Source organism: Juglans regia, chromosome 8 (genome assembly GCF_001411555.2).
Source record: "Juglans regia cultivar Chandler chromosome 8, Walnut 2.0, whole genome shotgun sequence".
Lineage (NCBI taxonomy): Eukaryota > Viridiplantae > Streptophyta > Magnoliopsida > Fagales > Juglandaceae > Juglans > Juglans regia.
The window spans coordinates 9,086,554-9,098,513 of NC_049908.1; the positions used below are offsets into that span (position 1 = coordinate 9,086,554).

The following is an 11,960-nucleotide window of genomic DNA, read 5'->3' on the forward strand; positions in this document are numbered from 1 at the left end:
AGGCCCAAACGTAGGGCCGGCGGCTAGCGCCATCATCATCCCTAATCGCTTCTCCAAAGTAGAGAGAAAAATAAGACTCCCTTCACGTCAGCAAATTTTAGCCCTTCTATAATTTCTCTTAACAAACCAATTGCTGAACTAAATACTTTTCCAGATAAATGAAGATGATTGACCCTGTTTTTTCTTCCAATATATTAGTGTGCCTAAAATATTTAATTCAAAACTCGAGCTACCAATGAGTCAGGTTGTTGTAAAAGTTTCCAGCACTGTTTGGCAAGCAAAGCTGAGTTGAAATGTTTTATATCTCAAAAGCCAAGTCCAGTAACCCCCCAGATTTTGATATCCCTATCTAACTCCAACTTCTCCAATGAATACCTCTTTCCCTGGCCTCCAAAACTTCGCTATTATGACTGAAATATCCTGACACAATTTTCTTGGCAATTTGAAACCTGGCTTACAATTGATTGGTTAATTTTGTTCATATTCTCTACTTTTTCTTCGTTTGCTTAAAGGCGTAGGAAATTAGCATAATATTGACACTTCTTTCTGCTAAAATAAAAATATATATTGACACTTCTTAATTAAAACAGTACAATTACATGACACTTCTAGCTAATTGGATTAATTTAATTCGAGAAAATTACATTTCATACCTCCGAATTGACTACCCCTTATTGCAATATACACCATATATAAATTACGAGTAATACTAGGTATAAACTCAAAATAGACAAATCTCGTATAAGTCTTTTATAATTATAAAAAAGTAGGTTCTACTAATAAAGAATAATTTTTAAAAATTTTTAAGATTGAGTATAATTTTTTACAAAAACTTACGTGAATCTTGTATATTTGAAATTTATACAAATCATTTCTCATAAATTACTACGTACGTACCTAGCTAGAAATTACCCTTAAGATTATATATATAACATGTTTTATTTTTATTGATCTTAATACTCAATCGGATATTACTCGACTGTGGATTAAATTGTTAAATCTTGGTAATTTGGGGTATCAATTGCCAGTTTTAATCATTTAAGGTGCATATTAAAAAAAAAAAAAAAAGTGGTAGCGTGTAGGTGTAAAATAAAGTTTTTACATATATTTATGAAGACAAATTACAATACGATGAAATAGCTACGAATATAAAGAGATTATTTAAAAATAGACTCATAAACTTATTTTTTATAAATTTTTTTTGTTAATATAAGATTTCTCTATTATCTTTTATTTTCACCATCTTTTAGTTCCCAGATAGCGAGCTAGGCAGTGGAAGCATCAGTACTAGTGTGAATTGAAACCAAGGAGGCATAAAAGCCATCCTTGTTTTTAATCAAAGTCTCATGTCTCCCTTTCTCTACAATAACTCTATTTTTAAAAACTGTGATTACATCGGCATTCTTGATTGTGGATAATCGATGAGCCACCACCACCGTTGTCCGGTTAACCCTAACTTTATCTAATGCATTTTGAACCACTCCTTCCGACACGGCATCTAGTGCACTGGTAGCCTCATCTAACAGTAATATCTTCGGACTTTTGATCATGGCTCGTGCAATGGCTACTCGTTGCTTCTACCCACCGGACAACTGGACTCCACGTTCTCCTACTATGGTATCATAACCCTTCATTTTGGAAGCCAAGAAGGAAATCATATTAGGGTATGATAACGTTAAAAATATAAAATAAATCATAAAATCTATATCCTCTCGTCATCTTATTTTTTAGAATAAATAGTGATTTCATGTGATATCAGAGTTAAGATTAAAAAAAAAAAAAAACAAACAGAAGCAGCAGCTATATTTGGGGCCATTTGAAACCGCTGCAAATATTTTTATTGCAAAAAACTAAATAATAAAAGACTAAAGGTCTGTTTGGGATTGCAAGTGTTCTTATACCTTCTTCTCAGATCGACGACTTAACTATTATTCACAAACTATTCACTATTACTTCATTACTATTCACAAATGATATGAGATACTGTTTCCATCCAAATAAAGCCTAAGGATCCTTATCATATAAAACAAATAATAAATTTTATACCTCTTTCTCATAGTTTTTGAAATAAATGGTGTTTTCACAGATAAATTTAAAGAAATGCACTGCTTTGTTTGTCTTGATTACCTTTTGCAAGCCACTAATGAAGCTATGAGCATTTGCCAACTCTGCCATGTCTATAATTTCTGTCTCTGTTGCATTTCCTTCTTCCTTTCCATATGCAATGTTGGCACGAATAGTGTCATTGAACAAAACTGGTTCTTGACTCACGAGACCCATTTGCTACCTCAGCCACTTCACTTGAAACTTCTGAATTTCAATTCCATCAAGTTTAATATGACCAGAATCAGGTTCATAAAACCTTTGCAGCAATGAGATGACTGTGGATTTCCCACTCCCACTTTCTCCAACCAAGGCAACTGTCTGAGAAAAAAAAAAAAATTAGTACCAATGTGAACAACTTGTTCGAGTCTTTTGTGCTAGTTGTTGAAAACACCAAAAGTACTGAGCCTTACGAACCTTGTTAGAATGGATAGTCAAGCTGAGGTCATGGAAAATCTGAACATCTGGCCTGCATGGATACTTAAAGCTTACATGACGAAACTCAATTCCTCCTTTGAAATTGTCTAAGGTTATACCATACTCATCACTTGCATCTATCTTCGATTGCTGGTCTATTATTGCAAATATGGAAGAAACAGCATTCTTGGCTTTGCCAGTATCTGGACCCATGGAACTTGTTTGAGAAACTCCCGTGGCTGCCATGGTCAAAGCAAAGAAAACCTGAAAACAAAGCATCCACCATTATTTAACTTAACAAGGTCTCAAGAGTTCATGCCCTTGTTTGATTTCTTGTATTACTGTTCAAATCGTTGGAAAGCCTGTTAAAAGCAGAGAATGAATTCATACTTGGAAAACATCTGAGGATGTTGCTTTCCCTGCCTCAACCAGTTGAGCTCCTGCATAGAAAAAGGTAGCATAGGCAAGAAACAACAAGCCAAAAGATGTCCCATATCCTGTTCCAGTGATCAAGCCTTGCTTTATCCCTGCCTTCCTTGGGCCTTCACATTTGCTTCTGTATAGATTCATCACCTTCTCTTCAGCACAGAAAGAAGCAACAGTTCTTATACTCCCAACTGCATCATTGGCAACTTGGCTTGCTTCCACATACATCATCTTCAACCATACAATTGAGATTTTGAGGGATCAACTTTCCCAATAATAAACTTAAAGAGTGATGAAAAATCAGATATATATATATATATATATATATATATACTCAAGAGTATTATTTATTTATTTAAAATCTCAATTGTATACAAAAAATTGATTTAAGAAAGAGAAATGCTTTGCATCTGCACTGAATCTTTTCATCTCTGTAGTCACCAAAACAAAAAGAGATAAAAAGGAGATGATTAGTTTTAGAGCAGACCTTTGCATCTGCACTGAATCCTTTCATGAACTTTAATTGAGCATATGCATTGATACCAATCAGAGGAATCAATGCAAGGATAATCATTGCCAACTGCCAACTTCCAACAAATGCAATGACTAAACCTGCAATTGCTGAAGCAACAACATCAAGAATCTGACCAAGTGAATCTCCAACAAGAGCTCGCACTCTAGCAGCATCTGCTGAAAGCCTAGCACCAATCGAGCCACATGAGTGCTCAGGCTTATCAAACCAACCAACCTCCATGTGAACCAACTTCTCAAAACACATCAATCTAACACGTTGAATTAACTTGCAACCGGCCACAGAAAAAAGGTATGCTCGTGCTGGAATTGCAAGAAACGATACCACACCAAGGATCACAAATATTATTGACCAAAAATTTGTGTCCTTTCTCAGTTTATGAGGTGGTTCGTAAAAGGATTTGATTACCTTGGAGAGCAGCATACCAAATATAGGAAATAATGTGCCATTTAGGATTGCAGCCATAGCCCCAAGAAGAAGAATAGGAATCTCTGGCTTGTTGAGGTAGACAAGGCGGCGGATTGAGACCTTTGGAAACTTTTCTTCTGGTTCTGTCCACTTATCATCAGGGATGAGGACTTCTATGGGCAATCCAAAGGCTGAGAATGAACGGCGGCTGCAACTATTAACAGATGATCCCTGACTTATAGATCTTAGGTGTGACATTCTTTGACTGTATCTCAGACTTGAGTGTCTAGAAGATTCAGCAGTAATTTCTGATCTGTTTTGATCGTCTGATGCCTGTTCCGACTCTTTGTTTACTTCTTTCAAGTGTATGAGTTGTGAGTATGCTCCATTAGGATTGTTGATTAGTTCCGAGTGTGATCCTGAGAAATTAACCAATACGTTTTTTGGTTGATGTATATGTCTCTCTCCCATTGTGGCATAATCCAAGTTCCCAGAGATTATCAGGAAATGATACAATGATGTAGGTATTTTCAAGAAATATTTAGTGGCAGAAAGTGATACATTACAGTACAAGAAGAAAATTTCTTTTTCCTTCTCCAAATTGTAGCCTTGAAATGGTTCAAGAAGTTACTGATTTGTATACATTTTTGTGGGCATTTATTGTTGAGGACTTCAGAATTCAAACTTGTCTATAGAGTTCAAAGCAATGTCGTTGGAAAGATGACAAATTTAGGCAATGAAAAAACACTGAACACAGTCAAATTAACAGATAATTGGCTCAATGTGAATAAGCAAATGCATAGAGTCAGCTATGCTGTAGCATACCCTTTTCAACTATCTTTCCTTGTCGAATGACTGCAATCATATCAGCATTTCTGACTGTACTTAAACGATGGGCAACAATAACGGTAGTTCGGTTGACCATGATCCTGTCCAATGCCTCCTGCACAATTCTCTCAGATTCTGCGTCAAGTGCACTTGTTGCTTCATCCAGAAGTAAAATTCGAGGGTCTTTTAGAATTGCTCTTGCAATGGCAATTCTCTGCTTCTGACCACCAGTTAGCTGCATTCCATGCCCACCAACCACGGTATCTAGTCCCTGGATTGAAAAATTCCAAGTTAGTAATTTAAATGTACAATTTCTATGGTTACGAGGAGGAATATTACAATCATGTCTAAAGTTCCAGTGGAGGCTAAATGTAACGCCCCGTCCCCGAGGGTCCGGAGAGTTAACTCATATGACCTGATAATCAACTTTTAGAAGGCTAGAGTACTTCCAAATTCAAGAATATATATTTTCTCAAACCTCAAATCACACGTAAATACTTCAATTAAATAAACCATATAAACTCATCTATCCAATTTTCAATCCAGCAACTCAAATAAAATCAACTATTCTTCATGTCTCAAATAACAAACTAAAATAATGAAACATTAACATAAGTCTCCATAAACCGTCTAAATCCATTGAAGCCAACTTAAGAAATATAAATAACTTCCAACATCAACACTAATACCACGAGTTACCCAACAACCATTCACTGCTAATCTTCTCCATAAACTCTAATATTGATCCTCAGCTGAACCATCAATTTCATCTGAAATATTATAGAGATAAGGGGTGAGTTATCAACAACTCAGTAAGCAGAGGACATATACTAGTGTGTAAACATGAGCATTTACAGAAATCGGAATGTAGAACAAAATATTTCGTTTCAGAATGCAGAATCAGAATAATGTTTCAAAATGCAGCGTCAGAACATGTTATCAAAAATGTTAGAGCGATAGTTCGAAAATATTCATAATAAAAAATCCCTTTGGCATAGCATAAACTGAAACATCATATCTTATCTTATCAAATCAGAACAAATACCATGTTTAACCCCCGTGGTAAGGTTGTGCAAACCCCGGTAGCTAACCGAGCAGAAACAGAATGTGAATCTTCCCCTTATTCATTCTCGGAGCCCCGAGTGTGCACATAGGAAAGACCACGCAGAAAACCACTTTGTTTCCAAAGTGGGTGCACCAGAAACAGAAAAAAGTTGGTACCAACCCGAACAGAGGCCACAGTTTTACACCCGTGGTGAGGTCAGAACGGAACAGAAACAGAAACAGAATGTTATGCCAGAGGTTTTCAGAAATCACATCAGATCATATCAGAGTACAGAAAATCTTCAGAACAGAACAAAAATCATATCACAACATAATTTATGCGCAAATTTCATATTCGCTCTATTTTTCAAAGTTCAGAAATAGAATGTCAGAAATAAGCTCATGTCTACACCAGTCATGACAGAAAATAATTTCTTCTTAAACAGAATCTCCTGAGTAATGCAGAACAAATAACTGAGGCAGTTCAAATTTCTTTTCAACATCAAATATGTCTATTTTCCAAAAATAACCTCAGCTCATTTTATTTTAAATGCAAAGTCTAGTATAGGAGCCCCGCTTACCTGAACTTCTTAGCTTGTTCGAAATACCTCAAAAACGTCGGACAATAATTAATCGTCACCTATAAAATAATCACGTAATTCTCATAAATTTCCAATTAATCACGTATTTCGATATTTAATCCTAAGCTTATAAAATAATCTATTTAATTCCTCAAAACCTAAAATTACCAATCATCACTTTCTAAAATCGTCAGTACTAATTTAATACTATGACTAAAACATTTAAAAGTTCGACCTATTTACTAATGAAAACAACTTATGAAACTAAATACTAAGTAATATAATTATCCCAAAATATTTTAAAATAAACCATAACTATTATTAAAAAGACTAAAATATATTTAAAATGTAGAAATAACAATACAACAATATTATTGACTCTTAACATAAATCCTCACTTAATAACATATTAAAAATAGTTTTCGGTAATCATAAATAAAAAAAATAGATTACTAATACAGAATAAAAATAAAAGCCCATTAATATAATATGCAATAAAGGGCATTACGGTAATTCATTTTCAAATACCATGCAAAATAAATCACGTAAACTGCAAAAGCATTCACGCAAATTCGGTGCAAAAACCGCAAGAACAGGGACGCGAGGCACTCACTGAGAAGGAAACGTGTGACGGCGCAGGGACTGGCGGAGGTCGACGGCGGTGAGGGCGGCGCCTGGGCAGTTGCAAATGATAGAGAGAGAAATATGAAGTGGGCGGGCAAAACGTGAGGGAGAGGGAAGAAACTCACTCTGAGACGCGACGGACAGGGTGCCGCGAGAGAAAACAAGGCCGTGACTTATCGAGAAGGTCAACGAACGATGGACACGAGGTGGCAACGGTCGGTGTTTTCCGGGCAGGTAATGACGACGCGGAGAGAGTTGGCGCTTTGGGTGGCTGGGCTGTGGCTCGACGTGCTCTGTTTCGGTTGCTAAAAACAGGGGACCTGCAGTGGCTATCACACGGTGGTTTCCGTCGAGCGGGATGTGGTTCGTGTGCTTCGGGCTGGGTTCGATCGAGGCAGTGGCTGGGTGCTGCGCGGCTGCTGGTCTTCAAGCGGTAAGAGGACGTGTACAGAACGGTGGGAGTGGTTCACGGTGGTCTGGCTTACGGTGTCGCGTGGGAAGGCAGTGGTCTGGCTTACGGTTAACTGGCGTGGTGCTTTCCGAAAGGGTGAGGACAGGCTGCGGTGATGCTGGGACGGCGTGGGTCGTGACCGAGCTAGAGGGTGAGCATGGTTTGCACAGAGGAGGAAGAAGAAGAAAAACAAAAAAATACTGGGCTAAGGTTTCGGGAAGGAGGGCAGCGGCGGAAGCATCGTCGAAACGTACGTATATTTAAATATATCAGTGGAGGAACAAGAAAATAAAACCCTAGAGAAGTAGACGTGTGAGCGGATGGAGATGAACGTGTGTGAGCATGCACGACGTGAACGAAAAGAGAAAAAAAATAAACTTACGGAAAAAAAAGAGATAAAACCGAAAGAGAAGGAAGATAAAAATAAGAAACATGCGGGAAAACATAACGTGTGAAGAAAATAAAATAAAATAAAATCACTACTCCAGTTTGTAAAATAAAAACTTAAAATACCAAGCTCCAATAAATAAATAAAAAAATATATAAACAATCTAATGTCCAACTATACAAATTTTGGGTCCGGGTGTTACACTAAAACTCAAAAAACCTGAGGCAATTTATCAATAAATTTAGCAGCATTTGCAAGTTCAGTGGCAACTCTTATCTCTTCAAAGGTTGTACCATCCTTTCCATATGCAATATTTTCCTTAATGCTGGATGCAAACAACACAGGTTCTTGGCTAACAAGACCAATTTTCTGCCTAATCCATTTAAGATGGAAATCTTTGAGGCTAATGCCATCTATCAGAACTTCCCCAGCCTGTGGATCATAGAATCTCTCTATTAGACTTATCACTGTTGACTTCCCAATTCCACTTTGTCCAACCAAAGCTGAAGTTGTGCCTCTATTGATATAAAGAGAGAATCCACTGAATATTTGCTCGTTGGGTCTGGCTGGATAACTAAAAAAGACATCTCTCAACTCAATATCTCCATGAATATCATCCAAAATCTTTCCCTTTGTGCTATACGTATCTATCTTTGGCTTCCGCTCAATTGTCTTAAACATCTTATATGCAGCAGCTTTACCGGCAACGAAGGCATTCATGCAGGGAGATGCCTCGCCTAGGGACCTGAAACATCCACATGGTAGCAAAAGGCAAGAAATGAAAAATGAAATAAACAAAATACGTTTATATAAATACATCTTTTAGAGAGTATTGGGAGCTAAAGAATATTCAAAGTGCACCCAGCTTACGCAGATCCAGTCAACACAGCCGTAATCACATTCAGCACATCACCCCCATTGTATCCTTTATTCAGTATCAATTTTGATCCAAACCATACTGCCATAGCAAAGCTGCCAAATACTACTAACTTAAAGGCTGCAAAACCTAACCCCGAAACCAAGCCTTCATGAACACCAGCTTTGTAATCTGTCATCAGGAACCTTTTATAGTTCATTACAGCTTGTTTCTCCCCAGTAAATGATGCCACCTACACAAGAACCAAATGGTGGATATCAGTAATTTGCTAGAAAATAACTGCAATTTCAACTGAATTTTACTGAGAGATAAAGTTGAAAATCCCCAGGGATGCATATATATATATAGTTCCAACAACATGACATACTGTCCTGATTGAACTGATTGTTTGTTCAACCACATTCGCTGCATTTGAATAAGCAGCTTGTCCACGGGAAGCTGTCTTAGCCATCACAATTGACATAAGACCACCAGATGCCACAAGAAGAGGAAATGAAGCCAACATGACAAGGGTAAGAAGCCAGCCTTTGGAAAATGCCACAACAAAACCTCCAATGAATGTTGATATCAGCTGCAGAAATTTCCCAACCTGCACATGCAAAAAACTCACGCTGTTTTTCTGTCCAGTTGTGAATTTTGATGTACAAAGACAGCAGTATAGTACCTTCTCACCCATCGCATCTTGTATGAGAACAGTGTCACCAGACATCCTCTCAACCACCTCTCCAGTGTTCGTTTCTTTATCGAAAAAAGCCACATCTTGTCTCAAAATAGCCTTCAAGTACAAACCCCGTATTCTCGCAGCTTGTCTCTCCCCTGTGATCATCCAACAAGCCACCTCTGACAAGAACAAGACAACTTTGTTATGGATTTTTTTAGCGTTCAGTAAATTTCTTGTCATATTTTGTTAAGGAATCTACTTACGGATGAATCCTGCGGCACCAACCCCAACACCCAGGTAGACTATTTTTAGACAGACCTAAAACATTACCAGGAAACTAATCAATGTCATCTTCATCTGATCAACAGATAATTAGCATATTAGAAACGAAGAGTGTTCAAATGCATTAATTCTTCTAAAAACAAGATTAATTAACTTTCAACAGAAGCGCTGGACAAGTTATACTACTACTACTACTACTACTAGAGATCATGGCATATTTTAGACTTTCTTCAGAAAAAGTAGGGAAAAACAAAGTGAACGTTCAGCTACACTTTCCAGTGACAGATTGGAATTGAACTCGGGGAGCGTAGTTTTTACCTTGGAAACTAAAGGAACAATGTCTGTACTACTTCCCAAACTATTAATCATTTCCCCGAATAATACTGTTATAAGGGGCAGACCTGAGCCATTTCCAATGGCACCCATTGTACCAGCAATCATCAGGAAAACATCAGTGTAATCTGCAAACGAGAAAAGCTTAAGAAATGAAACACTTTTGGAATTCTGATCTCCTCCTGTACTCTTCTCGAAGTCTTCTCGATCACCGATCACGTTCGGGCTATTATTCTCAGCTTTTTCTACGTTGTTTTTGAGTTTGGCGCCCTCCTGCGTGGTTGTTGTTCCGACGTTCAAGCCATTTTCCATCTCCATTTACACCGTCCACTACAATAGCACCTTCACGACACAATTTACTACTTCAAGTCATCTACATAGAATTTAACTTTTAACATTTTTTGTTTTTATTGGATAAGTTTTTTTGGTTTTTTTTTTTTTCATTTACTATGTGTTGTTCATGTCTAAAACAAGTAGAGATGAGACTGGATAGAATAACGTCCTTGATGGGGTATTATAATAGTATAGTATTAATATCACTATAAGTTATTATAAGTTATAACTATATATACCTAATAGGCTTATAGGCTAATACAATGATTTATTAATCATATAATGATATACCTCATACAATGATTTATTAATCATATTACAAATTTATATATACAAAATGTAAAAACTTGAAAAATTTTAATATATTGAAAAATTGAAAATTATCATAGATTCATAGAATCAAAAATTATAAATTTATAATACATTGAATTTGAGTCATTGACATACTCTAAGTTAGTAACAAATTAGCAATTAACATTTAACATAATAAATATAATTATCATTATATGTTAAGCTGTTAAGTTTTGGAAAATATGGTCTTCATATTGTTAGAAAATATGGTCTTCACTCCATGTACCCATTATATGTTAAGATGTTAAGTTTTGGATTGTAATTTTTAATTTGTAATAACTTTTGTATTATTATTATTATTATTATTATTATTTATTTTTCTAGTTTTTTATATAGATTAGTTTTCTTTTATCATTGTATTTTTCAAGATCAAGTTTTTTTATAGTATTTTTAGCTAAAAAATATACAAAATTTGAAGTGGGCCAAAACTAATTAAAATTGGATAAAAAAAAAATCAGATTTAGATAGGCTAAATGACTCATTTTGGGCATGGTCCAGACCTAATGGACCACCCTGGACTGGACCGGACCAAAATGGAACGGGCCGGTCTGGCCTATATATTACTCGGTCTAGTTCAGGGTGATAAATTCCTGGACCAAATAGGTCCGGTCAGGTTCACAAAACCGCCTAAGACTGGATTGAGATCACCCCTAACTTCTTCCATCAAAATCAAGAACCTTGCAAAACTGAAGTTGCCAAACCAATAATCTTTATTCAATAACAACATGATGGTAATTGAAATGAACAAAACCAAATGCCAAGAGATTCCCAAGAAAAATGAGAAAGAAGAAGAAAAGATAGATGAAAAGGGTACCTGAAGTTGTCAATAGAGTTTTATCTACGTACCGGATTAAAAATAAAAAAAAAAAACCCCTTGAGATCAAGCTATGTTCAAGCTACATGCATCATGTATTTAACCTTACACGAATGCATGGTTAATTAGCTAGGTTTAATACCAGTTTGGAAGCCGCAAATCCAAGCCAAAATTTAGTTGGAGATCATCATGAATAGCAACTTAATTGCTCCAGCTTAGTTCCCTCTTGACATGCATGCAAGTTGGGAGAAAACGATAAATGCAGGCGCAGCATAGGAATTTTAAGCGAAGTGATCTGGTGGGAAAAACGACTGATCATTTACCAAACACCGAAAACAAAAAATATATAGAAACGGCAAACTGTTCAACGAGCCTAGTACTGTATCTCTGTTGACCATCAAGCCTGGTCTGCATGTATTATTAATGTACGCATAAATTAACTTTGACATTTTTTTATTTCTAATTAAAGAAAAGCTGTTCATGATAATAACGACATAGGGTGCGTAC

General features: G+C 36.4%; 1 protein-coding gene across 2 annotated transcripts; it reads right to left on the reverse strand.

Moving 5' to 3' along the window:
* Positions 1 to 1,394: 1,394 nt before the first annotated feature.
* Positions 1,395 to 11,743, reverse strand: LOC108994535 (ABC transporter B family member 4-like). 2 transcript variants are annotated; one of them, XM_035693231.1, is made up of 13 exons: positions 11,596 to 11,743; positions 9,941 to 10,297; positions 9,604 to 9,658; positions 9,344 to 9,519; positions 9,047 to 9,268; positions 8,673 to 8,911; positions 8,022 to 8,547; positions 4,712 to 4,985; positions 3,434 to 4,305; positions 2,911 to 3,177; positions 2,521 to 2,784; positions 2,128 to 2,420; positions 1,395 to 1,628 (listed from the first exon to the last, which is right to left on the reverse strand). In XM_035693231.1, exons 2-12 carry the CDS (start codon positions 10,271 to 10,273, stop codon positions 2,298 to 2,300), a joined length of 3,351 nt encoding a protein of 1,116 aa, XP_035549124.1. In that variant the 5' UTR covers positions 10,274 to 10,297; positions 11,596 to 11,743; the 3' UTR covers positions 1,395 to 1,628; positions 2,128 to 2,297. The 2 variants fall into 2 exon arrangements, with proteins under 2 accessions (XP_035549124.1, XP_035549123.1); XM_035693230.1 differs by having other exon boundaries at positions 2,128 to 2,424.
* Between the last annotated feature and the right edge of the window lie 217 nt (positions 11,744 to 11,960).

What these genes read in the sequence shown, in the direction of transcription:
- LOC108994535 (XM_035693230.1), bottom strand. Translation starts at nt 10,273, where the DNA reads ATGGAGATGGAAAATGGCTTGAACGTCGGAACAACAACCACGCAGGAG. An exon ending in AAGATGCGATGGGTGAGAAG is followed by an intron (nt 9,269 to 9,343) that starts GTACTATACTGC and finishes TTGCATGTGCAG; the next exon opens with GTTGGGAAATTTCTGCAGCT. An exon ending in TGACTATCCATTCTAACAAG is followed by an intron (nt 2,425 to 2,520) that starts GTTCGTAAGGCT and finishes TTTTTTTCTCAG; the next exon opens with ACAGTTGCCTTGGTTGGAGA.